Source organism: Periophthalmus magnuspinnatus, chromosome 3, assembly GCF_009829125.3.
Source record: "Periophthalmus magnuspinnatus isolate fPerMag1 chromosome 3, fPerMag1.2.pri, whole genome shotgun sequence".
Classification (NCBI taxonomy): Eukaryota; Metazoa; Chordata; class Actinopteri; order Gobiiformes; family Gobiidae; genus Periophthalmus; species Periophthalmus magnuspinnatus.
In genome coordinates this window covers 2507338-2520791 of record NC_047128.1, presented here as the reverse complement: position 1 = coordinate 2520791, position 13454 = coordinate 2507338, and the positions used below count along the sequence as shown (strand labels likewise).

The 13454-nt window shown below is 38.8% G+C and overlaps 1 protein-coding gene across 1 annotated transcript; it reads left to right on the top strand.

Annotated features, from left to right (window-relative positions):
* The first annotated feature begins 4349 nt into the window (after window positions 1-4349).
* On the top strand, window positions 4350-10600 carry tnfaip8l3 (tumor necrosis factor, alpha-induced protein 8-like 3). Its single transcript, XM_055232544.1, has 2 exons — window positions 4350-4377; window positions 5446-10600. Exons 1-2 carry the CDS (start codon window positions 4350-4352, stop codon window positions 6006-6008), a joined length of 591 nt encoding a protein of 196 aa, XP_055088519.1. The 3' UTR covers window positions 6009-10600.
* The last annotated feature ends 2854 nt before the right edge of the window (window positions 10601-13454 follow it).

The window sequence follows — 13454 nt, the reverse complement described above, 5'->3', positions numbered from 1 at the left end:
GCATTGTGTTCTGCGTCCTGATTGGCTGTTGGACTGTAGACCATTGTGTTGTGCGTCCTGATTGGCTGTTGGACTGTAGACCATTGTCCATCAGTCTCCTCCGTGCCGTGTCTCCTGTACAGTACAGAATGTGTTCAGACAAATTTACATAAACGTTGGATCGCAGTGTGACTCTGAAGTGCTGTACGTTTGCAATTTGTTTTCTCCCCGACAAAACCCACAATGTCGATGAAACGTTCTGCACCGACAAAGACGCCTACGAAGGTTTGAACTTTGAGAGAGTTTAAACGAGAGAGAAATGTGAGGAAATGTTAACGCCTGTGTGAGAAAAGTGTATAAAGTGTGTGGTGAGGGGTTTTACAGACAAAAACATAGAGAATAACAGTAAAAAATAAAGCTGACTACTTGGCGGATTTCGGCTATTGCGGGTAATTTTTAGAACGTGACCTCCACGATAAACGAGGGACCATTGTAAAGCGTTATGGTGGAACGTTGCTAGCGTTAGCCGCTTACTTTAGCTTGAGCTGTTAAAAGAGCGAGAATTTCCACATCACAGACAAAAATGTTAAAATCCAGTCTGTTTACGTCTGGACAAAAACATGTATGGTCATTATTAGCCCATAAACACTTGTGTCAGTCCAATCTGAGCATTATTTATCATAGTGTTGAGCCTTTAGACTTTTTTTGACCTAGTGAGCTGTGTGTTTGACTCTCTCTGTGAATGAGTCTCTATAAAGCCCGCTAAAGAGTGCAGGGCTGTGTAGTGAGTGAGGGGTTAGGCACTAGGATAGACATTTGGACATCCAGATCAGATCAGTGGAGAGGCTCAAAGTGTTTCTTTTTTTTTAGCAATGAAAAAAACAGTAACTGAATAAATGCAAGATGGATATGTTTAATGCCATATGTCAATCGTTTCATGAGTAACATCACCTACCATGGAGACAAATGTGGAACGCTATCCCCTTATAAACTCATCATGGTGAATAATAAGACAAGTGAGGAATAACTTTGGACCACTGCAAACTGTTTAAAATGAAAACTACCGGTAGTTCTGATTTCCATGTTTTTAAGAGAATGGAACTCAGGTATATTAATCAAATAATCTGCATTCTTGCGTTCAAAGTGGTGCAAATATACTTCAAAACTTGTTTATTTGATTGGGTCAAAGGGAGTTATAATCCACGTCAGTCTAGATGCGCCTCCGCTCCTCTGTGTAAACATATGAGCGGAGCTGATCAGACCCAGTGCTCGTAACACTAACACTCCGCAGATATAACGGCCTTATCTCAACTCTCGGAGCATTGGTTGTTTTTGTAAAAATGCCTCTTAAACCCCCAACTCCAAACTGTGAGAGGAATATTTGAAAATTCTTTCGATTTCCCTGCGGTTATTTTAAAACTCTTGTGGGTCTCGTAAATGTTTAAAATAGCAGATGCTGTTCATTGTTTGCGGCTCGCAGCTTTCCATTTTGTTGTCATTAGATGCAATTTTAAGACCAAGCAGGACTACACAATGTTTTACTGTTGTGTGGGGACGAGGACAACATAATGAGTCTTTAATGCTCTGTAAAGGTAGAGCTATTATGTATACAACAGGCCTATTCAAACAAACTAATCTGGACCAGCCCTTTTTCCAAATATTCAGATACTTTCTCTCGTTTTCTTGGTTTAGATGTGTTTTCTGAGGTTAGCTTAGACGTTGTTTAAATCAGACCAATTCTGCAAAATGGACTTTTCAGAGAATTTTACCCATGTGTCATGTTTTACCCATGTTTCCTTTTCCCTGATGCTCTAAAGTTGTATTAGGAGTCATTCGTGCATGTTTTTTTTAATGTTTTTTAATGCCGATCAACCCCCATTTTCATTGTCCTGATTTAGTCCATGTTTAGTCTTGGTTTAGTCCATGTTTAGTCCTGGTTTAGTCTTAGTTTAGTCCATGTTTAGTCCAGGTTTAGTCCTGATTTAGTCCATGTTTAGCCCTGGTTTAGTCCTGGTTTAGTCCTGATTTAGTCCTGATTTAGTCCTGGGTTTAGTCCTGGTTTAGTCCTGGGTTTAGTCCTGGTTTAGTCCTGGTTTAGTCCTGGTTCAGTCCTGGTTTAGTCCTGGTTTAGTCCTGGTTTAGTCCTGATTTAGTCCTGGTTTAGTCCTGATTTTGTCCATGTTTAGCCCTGGTTAAGTCCTGATTTAGTCCTGGTTTAGTCCTGGTTTAGTCCTGGTTTAGTCCATGTTTAGTCCATATTTAGTCCTGGTTTAGTCCTGATTTAGTCCATGTTTAGTCCTGGTTTAGTCCTGATTTAGTCCTGGTTTAGTCCTGATTTAGTCCATATTTAGTCCTGGTTTAGTCCTGGTTTAGTCCATGTTTAGTCCATATTTGGTCCTGGTTTAGTCCTGATTTAGTCCATGTTTAGTCCATGTTTGGTCCTGGTTTAGTCCATGTTTAGTCCATATTTGGTCCTGTTTTAGTCCTGATTTAGTCCATGTTTAGTCCATGTTTGGTCCTGGTTTAGTCCATGTTTAGTCCATGTTTAGTCCATATTTAGTCCTGGTTTAGTCCTGGCTTAGTCCTGGTTTAGTCCATGTTTAGTCCATATTTAGTCCTGATTTAGTCCATGTTTAGTCCATGTTTGGTCCTGATTTAGTCCATGTTTAGCCCTGGTTTAGTCCTGATTTAATCCTGATTTAGTCCATATTTAGTCCTGGTTTAGTCCTGGTTTAGTCCTGGTTTAGTCCATGTTTAGTCCATATTTAGTCCTGGTTTAGTCCTGGTTTAGTCCATGTTTAGTCCATATTTAGTCCTAGTTTAGTCCTGATTTAGTCCATGTTTAGCCCTGTTTTAGTCCTGGTTTAGTCCTGATTTAGTCCTGGTTTAGTCCTGGTTTAATCCTGGTTTAGTCCATATTTAGTCCTGGTTTAGTCCTGATATAGTCCATGTTTAGCCCTGGTTTAGTCCTGATTTAGTCCATGTTTAGTCCACGTTTAGTCCATATTTAGTCCTGGTTTAGTCCTGGTTTAGTCCTGTTTAGTCCTGGTTTAATCCTGGTTTAGTCCATGTTTAGTCCATATTTAGTCCTGGTTTAGTCCATGTTTAGTCCATGTTTAGTCCATGTTTAGTCCATGTTTAGTCCTGATTTAGTCCTGATTTAGTCCATGTTTATGTCATATTTGGTCCTGGTTTAGTCCTGATTTAGTCCATGTTTAGCCCTGGTTTAGCCCTGGTTTAGCCCTGGTTTAGCCCTGGTTTAGTCCTGATTTAGTCCATGTTTAGTTCATATTTAGTCCTGGTTTAGTCCTGATTTAGTCCATGTTTAGTCCATGTTTAGCCCTGGTTTAGCCCTGGTTTAGCCCTGGTTTAGTCCTGGTTTAGTCCTGATTTAGTCCATGTTTAGTCCATGTTTAGTCCATGTTTAGTCCATGTTTAGCCCTGGTTTAGTCCTGATTTAGTCCTGGTTTAGTTCTGCATTTGTCCTGGAAGCAACCACAGTAAAAAAAACGGCCTATTCAGTTTCTAATCTTGTCCACATTCCTCCATCCATCCAAAAAAATCAAATACTTTCTCTTGTTTATTGGTTTAGTTACTCTTGGTTTAGACCCATTTTTGGCGGGTTAGTACTAGTTTAGTCCTTATTGAATCCTGCTTTAGACCTGGTTTAGTCCTAGTTTAATTCTGGGTTAGTCCTGGAAGCATTTTGCAGGTAAGGCATCTGACATAAAAGATATAGAAATGTTATGAGTTGGCTGTCGGCTTTACCACCTGCAGTTTATGAACTAGATCTACGATATGTCCGTAGAGCGTTTGTCTAATGATCTGAAGGTTGGCAGTTCAAATCCCGCTCTCGACATAAACGTCATCGGTCGAGCGGTTAGATCCACTGACCCACAGGTTGGCGGTGCGATTCCAGCTCCCACAGATGAATGCTGTTGTTGTGTCCTTTGGCAAGACACTTAACCCACCTCACCCCCATTGTCTGCGTACCCTGGTGTGTGAATGTGTGCGTGAATCGGTCAGTGGTTCCTTGATGTAAAGTGATTTGAATTTGGAAAAACGCTATATTTAACCAAAAAGAAGCAGCACTGAGAACGAAAATTACCCACAATCCTCTGAACTGTTCCTGTGATTCTTTGACACTGACAGATGTTCTTGGTTTAACACACAAAACTCCCAAAGCAACACTTTATTTTGTTTACAAATAAAAAATTCTTTCTGTGGCTACAAGTTCACATTCCCACATCTTCACTGCCTCCAAACACAAACAGTTTTCCAAAGAGTCCGTTCGGATACGTCAGAATTCCGTGTTTTGTGTAGGATTTCCAAAGTTCAGTTGAAACGTGCGTCACATGTGTAGTGCCAGAATGGATTGTCCCAAAGTAACTCCGAAAGGTCACCCAAATGTCTTCATCGCTCTCCCGTTTTTTCCCCAGAAAGCCAGAAGCGTGTCGGATATAAATACTACCATTTATTTTACTCCTACGCGCTCATTGTTGTGACAAATGGACAGTTAGTTACACAACACGATGGCTTTAACATGTGGAGTATTAACTGTAACACACAAAATATTTAAATCACTATGTTTCCTTTTATTGATTTGAAACGCTAAACTGCACCAAAAACAACAAATGAACATGTTTTATAAGTTTCACTTTCGTTTTTGAGGCCCACATTACAATCAGCGTTAATGAAACTACTGCACATCGCGTCAGGTTTGTGAAGCTGTAGTGTGTTGTTTGGCATCATGTTTTTGTATATTTATGGAGGATTGTCACAGCTTGTGGGCAGAGCATTGGACTTTCTTTGGAGTGTGGAGCCAGAGAGATCGCTAAGTTACTCAAACATGCATGGATGATATTTAAAACCACTACAGACATGTTTTTAATGAGGGAACAATGGAAGAACGCTCCACACAATCGATTTTGCATTAATACCATTTAACAATAACAGTCTTTGCAAAACAACAAAACATCGTGTTATATTAAAGATGCTGTACCTGATTTGTACCATTTAAAAACATAAAAAACAGAAGTAGTTCATTTTAAACAGTTCAGAGCAGTCCAAAGTTATGTCTCGCTTATCTTATGCATTCAGAACGTCCTAATTATTCACCATGATGAGTTTATAAGCGCGTTTCACAACTTTCACAACAACAGAAGCATGCTGACCACACATTTCCTGTTCATTTTTTCTCAGTTTTGCATAACTATTGTGATCTTGACGACCTTGTTAACTGGTAACCTTATGGTTGTTGGGCAAAAACTTCACCCACTACAGCATAGCACATACTACACTACACACATGTACATGATTGAGCTGTCAGGGCATGTACAGCTCTGAATGACACACAACTCCAAATGAAAGTACGACATTTTCACGACCTTTCAAACTCTGGATCCGGTCGATATTTTGACTCCCTCTCTCTCTAAACTAATTATCTCCTTTGTCTCTTATTTTTAGGACAAGAGGGCTTCAACTCCCGCTCCCTGGCCCTACAAGCGCAGAAGAAAATCCTGAGTAAGATGGCTACGATGGTGGTCGCTAACATGCTAACGGACGACACGAGCAGCGAGATCCTGGACGAGCTCTACAAGGCGAGTCGCGAATTCACCAAAAGCAAGAAGGAGGCGCACAAGATCATCAAAGACGTCATCAAAATCGCGCTGAAAATCGGCATCCTGTACCGCAACCACCAGTTCAGCCCCGACGAGCTCGACACGGTGGAGAGATTCAAGAAGAAGATGAACCAAGCGGCCATGACGGCGGTGTCCTTTTACGAAGTCGACTACACGTTCGACAGGAACATCCTCTCCGAGTTGCTTTTGGAGTGTAGAGACCTGCTTCATGCAATTGTTGAGCAACACCTGACGCCGAGGTCGCACGGCAGGATCGATCACGTCTTCAACCATTTTGCCCACGTCGAGTTTTTGACGGAGTTGTACGGCGACCAAGACGAGTACAGAGTGTCGCTACGGAAGATCTGCAACGGAATCAACAAACTGCTGGATGAAGGAACGCTTTAACCTCTGAACTTTGACCCGTCCCGAGCCACTCCTGACCTGTCCTACTGCCCTTTGGGTCTTTTCACTGCATTATACAGAGGTTTTCTTACAGAGGGGAGGCTTTATGAAAATGTGTGTATATTTCTCACAATGGGGGATTTTTATCTCTTCTAAAGCTACACTGTGTAACTTTTCTGGTGTGGGGGGAAGGGGGGGTCCACAATCTGCTTGTCTGCATGGAGATATTGCCTTACCTGGAATGTCCCACAGTATGGTATTAAGCTTAAATCAGACCTGTTGTGCTTGTGTCTGCTCTGTAATTATAATCTATGACACCTGTGGATCTTTATGTTAGAATTTGCTCATTTAAAATTCTAATATTCATCTAAAACGACTTAATTTAAAAAAAAAAAAAAGTCAGCTGAGGTCCTCGTTAGAAAATTGCGGTGTCCAATGGGAGCCGACGGCGCCGTAAACGTCATCGCAAACAAAGAGCTGTGTAGCTGTTGGCGCCCTCTATGGATAAATAGATTTTTTTTTTCATTTGTACCAAAACGATTACGCAACGCTGCTGAATTCTACGAGTATCACCGGTTAAGAAAATAAAATTGGAGAACGAAGTGCGTACCAGTGGTGGTGAAAAATAAGCGATTAAAGATTACTCAAACACGAATCACTCCGAAAACAACTTCAGAGGGTCAATGAGAAGGAAGCGACTATAACATGATTAAACGCTCTGACAAGTCAATTTTGCATAATAGGTCTGATTTAACTATCTTGCCTTTCCACAACCACAGATGTCGTCATTGCTCAAAAATACACTGAAATACACTCCCTGGCCAAAAAAAAAGTCGCTACTAAAAAAATAAAAAAGCTCACACACTCTAATATTTCGTTGAACCGCCTTTAGATTTGATTATGGCATTGTTTCGATAAGCTTCTGCCGTTATTTCCATCCAGTGTTGCATTAATTTTTCACCAAGATCTTGCATTGATGGTGATAGAGTCTGACCGCTGCATTCTTAGAGCAGCATCACTTCTCCACAGATCTGACCTGTAAACTCAGCTTGGACCTTTCACCTGCTTGTCTCCATGTCGATAGATAAGTTTAATGCCGAACTACGGAACATTCCAGGCAAAGCTTCAATATAAACTTGTTAATGGCCATAATGAGTCTCCATGTTGGTATAATAATTACATTTGGATTGTAGATTTCATCAACTCCGTGAGATTGGATCCTGTTTAAAATGAGTTTGTCCAGCCTATTCCACAGACGTACCGGTCACAATACATTTACAAAACGTGGGTGAAACTTTTCCATGTATGACTTGGCTTTAATCAAAGAGATAAATGTAAAAAAAAAAAAAAAAACTAAGCCAGACTCATTTACAGACCTGCTTTACTCTCCATTACATAAGCCCCCTGTTTAAAAGTGGAAAACTCTCTTTGCAACTTGAAATTACCGAGCACCTACTCTTCCTCATCTGTGTTTGTGATAATTATAGTTGATTGTAAAATGGCCATGTTTGGGGCTCATCATTCACAATGGTCCAGCTCACACCACAGTCATTTTTCTGCTATAATGAAATGATAATTAAACTCCAAGCCAATCATCGTCTGTAAGTTTGTCTGCTAAAGCTGAAGTGTTACTCCTAAAACTTCATCAGATACATCAGCGTTACTGCCTCACTGAAGGGTCGATTTCTGTCTATTTTAAAGATGCACGGTGTAACTTTTCCGGGGGGGGGGGTCTACAACCTGCTCGTCTGCATGGAGATATTATTGCCTTACCTGGAATATCCCGTAGTAATGCATTAAGCTTAAGTCAGACCTATTGTGCTTGTGTCTGATCTATGACACACATCAATCATTATGTTAAAATTTGGACATTTTAAATCACAATATTCACCTAAAATGACTTAATAAAAGAGACAAATCCGTTGACTTCGGTTTTATAAAAGTGGGAGCTGACGTCGGCGTAAACGTCATCACGACAAAGAGCTGTGTAGCTGTCGGCGCCCCCTATGGATAGCTGCACATCACACTAACGAGCAGCGGATTTTTTTTTTTATTTTTTTTTTTTATTTGGACCAAAATGACTTGAACAGTTTGATTTATGGACCTTTAAAGTTGAGTTATCCAATTTTAACACCACAGACTAAGAAAATATTTAAATCCAGAGGTGGGTAGAGCAGCAGAGATTTTACTCGAGTAAGAGTAACATTACTTCAGAATAATATTAAGTATCAAGCAGAAGTACAAAATAGTGGTCTAAGAAATTACTCTGGAGTAAAAAGAAATTGGGCACAAGTACTACTCTAGTAAGTTGAAGTTAAAGTACAGTATTTTCTGGACTATATGTTGTACTTTTTTTCTTTTCATAGTTTGGATTGGGGTGCGACTTATACTCAGGAATGGTGCCATCTGTGTATATAATTTCACATCTTCGTTACGGTCACACTGACAACCTGACAACCTGCGTTTTTTTCTTCAATATTATGCATTTGTTGACTTTTCTGACTACTCCGGAGCAACTTATAGTCCAGAAAATACGGTAATTGGAAGGACAAAACATGAAATAATGCACCAAATCTGATATTTTCAAACTCAAAAATGAGCCAAGCTGAATCATATCTGAAGGAGCAGCAAGAAACACAAACATTCAAATCATTTCATATTGTCAACGTAAAGCTCGAGTTACTTTAGATTTACTCACAATGGGAAGAGGAACCACAACTTTTACTCAAGTGAGAGTAGTTATTTCAATGCAAATATTACTCAAATAGGATTAAAAGTACTACCGCTGCTAGAAAAGTACAATTTCTTTCAAAAGTTACTTGAGTAAATGTAACTGAGCACTACCCACCTCTGTTTAAATATCGTTCCTCGCTCTCACAAACCCAACATTTATGAATTTTTGGGCACATTCACGACTTTAGAACATATTTTTTCATATTGCATAGTGAAACTGGGATGGACCACTCAAGCTCAGCCAATCAGAGCGCTGCTTTCGGCTCTTCTCTTACTTCCTGGTTGATGAGAAATATATTGCTGGGTTTCAGACGACATCACAACATTGTACAGGCCAATATTATTTCACACAGATGTGGGGCAGCTAAATGAATACTGTTAAATTTCGTTGTTTTATTCAATATTTGTGAATTTACCTTTTGGATATTTCATAACAATGTATTTAATAGGAAAAGGCTTTCTCTTGCCCCCAACTGAGAGTATCATCATCATCATCATCACATTTTAAAATCTGAAAACCACCAATATTTTGTTATTAACCCCAGACTGTCCGCAGTGGCCTCATTGGATAAGTTGGCGTTAAAGGGCCATATTCCGCTATTTTCTGACCTAATTATAATGTTGTTTCCTCATCACAAACAGACCTGGAGTTGTGTTTTGTTTCATTCACACATCCTTATCATGCAAACCCTGCATTTTTAGACTTGTTTTTTCTCTCAAACAAAAAACAACAACTAAACACTCAGTTCCACCTTGTGATGTCATGTGGTAATACAGTCAAACAGACGGATCTTTAATTATTTTTGTCCCGTGAGATCATAACAAATGTGCATTAGAGCTGGCCCGTCGGTATACAGCGCATGCACCACTAATACTACAAATCCCAGAATGCTTTGCTAATACGCTGGTACATAGTCGAGACCAGTAAGTGCCCCTCCTTTTCTGTTTACACTCATGAGCAACCAAGCTACTAGTCACCTCAGCCAAATGAATTACTACAGAGAGAAACGTTATTTATTTTATTTCAATAAGACATGAACACTACTAATGTGTCTTTTATTTGAGATTTAATTTCTCATATGTTTGTAATATCAAGCTTGAGTTGTTCCAGATTTTGCATATGAAAAGGTTAAACGTATCAGGTGCAGTCAATTTTTAAATATTGACTTTGGCCTGAGAATTTGTCTGTTTTTAATTTTGGCCCTGTGTGAATGTGAGTTTGACACGTCTGTTTTAAACTCTCTTCACTAGAATCATTTGGATCATTTCAGCCCTGGAATTGCTCATCTCTACTGAATAAAAAGTACAAGCTAGTTGTCAACTTGAAAACTACCACTTCATGACATCACAAGGTGGAACAGAGCATTTTTGAGCTTTGGAGATGTAGAAAGACTAATAATAAAGGGCTACTCAAACATCAGTGAAACAAAACACAACTTCAGGTCTGTTTTTGACGAGGAAACATCAGTATAACAGGTTTGAAATTATAATCTACTTGACTCATAACAAGTCTGTATTTCAGTCTCTTTCTGTGTGTTTTTTCTACTTGGTTGTGATCTACCTTTCCAAATTGTACCCTCTGCTCTCCCCTCTGTAACACCTCCTCTGCCCCCTCCTCTGTCTCTCATCGAGGGGGAAAAATACTCTCCAAACTCAGTGGGTTTTTGCTGTGCTCTGGGACCCGTGTCTTACATCTCTTTCCTGTGCTCAAATGTACTGTACAAAATGGCCAAAAACATGTGCGTTTGTGTTTCGCTGTGTGTGTGTTTGTGCCGAGTGTGTACATGCGACCGGTGTTGTGTGTCCCCGCTGTGTCAGTCTTATACGATGATGTAACACTTTTATTAAAGATCTCTGGTAAACCAAACACACGACGCTATGGGGACTTATTTCAGACTGTTCAGAAACATGCACTACTCACAATATGTAATAATAAAGAGAAGAAAAGGTGGAAGAAGTACTCAGTTCTGTTACTTAAGTAAAAGTACAGATATCAGAGCAAAAAAAAAAAAAAAACTCAAGTAAAAGTATCACATGGGAAAATGCTTAAGTAAAAGTACTGACGTATCTGATTCAAAATGTACTTAAAGAGCAAAAAGTTAAAGTATTTGACACAGATTTTGAGGTCTTATAAAGCTTCAAATGTAGCATTTTGATAAAGATGTGTGCTGAATTTTGAACAGAAATGATTGAATCAATATATTTTTTTCTGTCTGATTTTATTTGCATAATTTTATTTGCTCAAATTATGAAGTTGCTAAAAATAGCCCCTCAGCCTTTTTCAGCAGGTCTCAAAGAGTAATAAAAATAATAAATACTTTTACTTTTCAGTCCAGTTCAAAAATGTAGTGGAGTAGAAAGTACAGATACTGCTCTCAAATGTAGTGAAGTAAAAGTAAAACGTATTCACTTTAAAATGTACTTAAGTAAAGTACAGATACTAATTTATAATTAAGTACTTTACTACTTTTACTTTGTTACATCCCACCACTGTTCGTAACACAATAACATTTGGTTTTGTTGGTAAAAAATCTAAAACAGTTTTGGTCTCTTCACTGTCATATAGTGAATTATCTTAGCAACGCTGTCAATCAAACCTGTTGCTAACGCTAGTGGGAGCGACCTTGGGGAAAGAAGACGCCTGATTTGTCTGTTATTAATGTTCATATCATGATTTACGGACACTATAGTGAGAAAAAAAAAACAGGATCATGTAGAGCGGGTTAATATGAACATTTAAGACCAAAATGATGAATCTGACAGCAGCAGGTACAGAGAGAGGGATGACAGTTTTTCAAATTAAAGCGAATTGGAGCCAGAGTCGATGGAGCAGGAAGCGCATCCATGATCACTTCCTGTTTGTACTGCGGCGACTAGCAGGTTAGATATGTCCATTTATATATACAGTCTATGGTTTTAACGCAGTATAGATGGTAAAACTTCTCTCTTTCTAAAAAATATCTGCCATTTTTACCAATCAAAATTATACAAAAACAAAAAAACAATAACTTCATGTTGACGTCTCTTTCTACTCAACTTTTTAAGCAAAATATCTGTTGTGGTGTGAAGTCTTTCAGTTTTGTTTTGTTTTTTGTTGAGATTACATTGATAGTTGCTATGGAAACATGCCTGGCTGTGAAGGCGCCTGGGGCATTCAGAGGCTAGAATGAGGTCTCGTTATATATAGAGGTTTTGCACTGACATCATTTTATTTGAAAAATGCCCCTCAGCGTTCTGACGGCATAACTATGGACAGACAAACAGACAAAATGTGTTTCTTTGCTTCTTTTGGCTTCATATTTGTCCATTCAGCTATTTGTTTTAGATCGAATTAGCTTTATATGGCAAAATATTAAATGAAAGTAGTTTAACTGTTGTTGCTGTGAGTGTGCTAGCTTGTTAGCTAACAAAAGTGGGAGATACAGAACACTTCCACTCATCTCAAAACAATCAGATCCCCCCAGGAGTAAAAAAGGGGAATATATTGTCACATGTTTAGCTAAAATATAGTTTTAGCTCAAATACAGAAAACTGTGCTTGAAAATTAGCATAAGGGGAAAAAAAAAATGTTACGCGCCCTTTTCAGAATTTTATTTACCAACCCAAGTGTGTCCCAGTTTTGAAAATCTGGTCACCCTAAAATCAAATTAGCTTTAAACAGCAAGATGTTAACTGAAAATAGTTTAATTGTTGTTGCTGTGACTGTGAGTTTAGCTAGCTTGTTAGCTAATGATAGAGGGAGATGAAGGACACAGGATAGTAAAAAGGGGAATATACTGTCACATGTTTAGCTAAAATACAGAAAACAAAGCTTGAAAATGACCAGAATGCAAAAAAAAAAAATAAAAAAATCCACAGAGATCCTCAGATTATGACAGACACAAGTGAGCCGAGAATTGACGATGTTACGCTCATATGTTGCGCTTTATTCATACAAACCATCTCAACCCAGGTGTGTCATAGAGTTTTTTATTAAGTTTATTAACAATAATATCCCCACAACAATTAATTTCTTCAGCAAATGGACTCAGAAACATGTTTTTAAGGAGGGAAAGATTCAGTTCATGTGCGTCTGATCCAAAGTCTGTATCAGTGATAGTTCCTTTTGTTTAGCTAACCGTTAACTGGTTTTCTACTACTGTTAATTCGATTTTCTTGTTTTAAATGTCACATCCAAGCTAAACATTTCACAGAATTGTAGACTTTTGTATTTGTTTTTAGACTGGAGCAGCTCTTGTCATTGAGACTCATTATAAAACTGTAAACTTTTATGATGTCATCTGAATAACCTCTATATAGACCAACTGTTGTATGGACGTCTATGCCAGGCCAACTTCTATATATAACACAGACAGATTTGACCTACTTAATTAGGGGGACCAGATTTTCAAACTTCCAAAATGGGACACACCTGGGTTGGTGTAAATAAAACTGTGAAAAGAGTAAACGTAACACTGTCATAATCTAAGGGACGACTGTTGTTCCATTTTTTTTTTTGCCTTACGCTCATTTTCAAGATCGTTTTTCTGCATTTTAACTAAACAAATGACAATATACTGCCCCCTTTTTCTGTTGGCAGCGATCAGATTGGTTAAAAATAGAGACACCTGGAACATTTCTTGCATAAAACTGGGTCAAATCTCTGTTTTTAGATAAATCGGCTGAGGCAAGGGACATGGGTCTCAAAACTGGGACTGTCCCGGGTCAATAGGGACG

Bases quoted from the DNA above. Each gene is read 5' to 3' on its own strand.
- tnfaip8l3 (XM_055232544.1), top strand. From the start codon at position 4,350: ATGGATTGTCCCAAAGTAACTCCGAAAG. The intron at 4,378-5,445 runs GTCACCCAAATG...TCTTATTTTTAG, and splicing joins TCCCAAAGTAACTCCGAAAG to GACAAGAGGGCTTCAACTCC.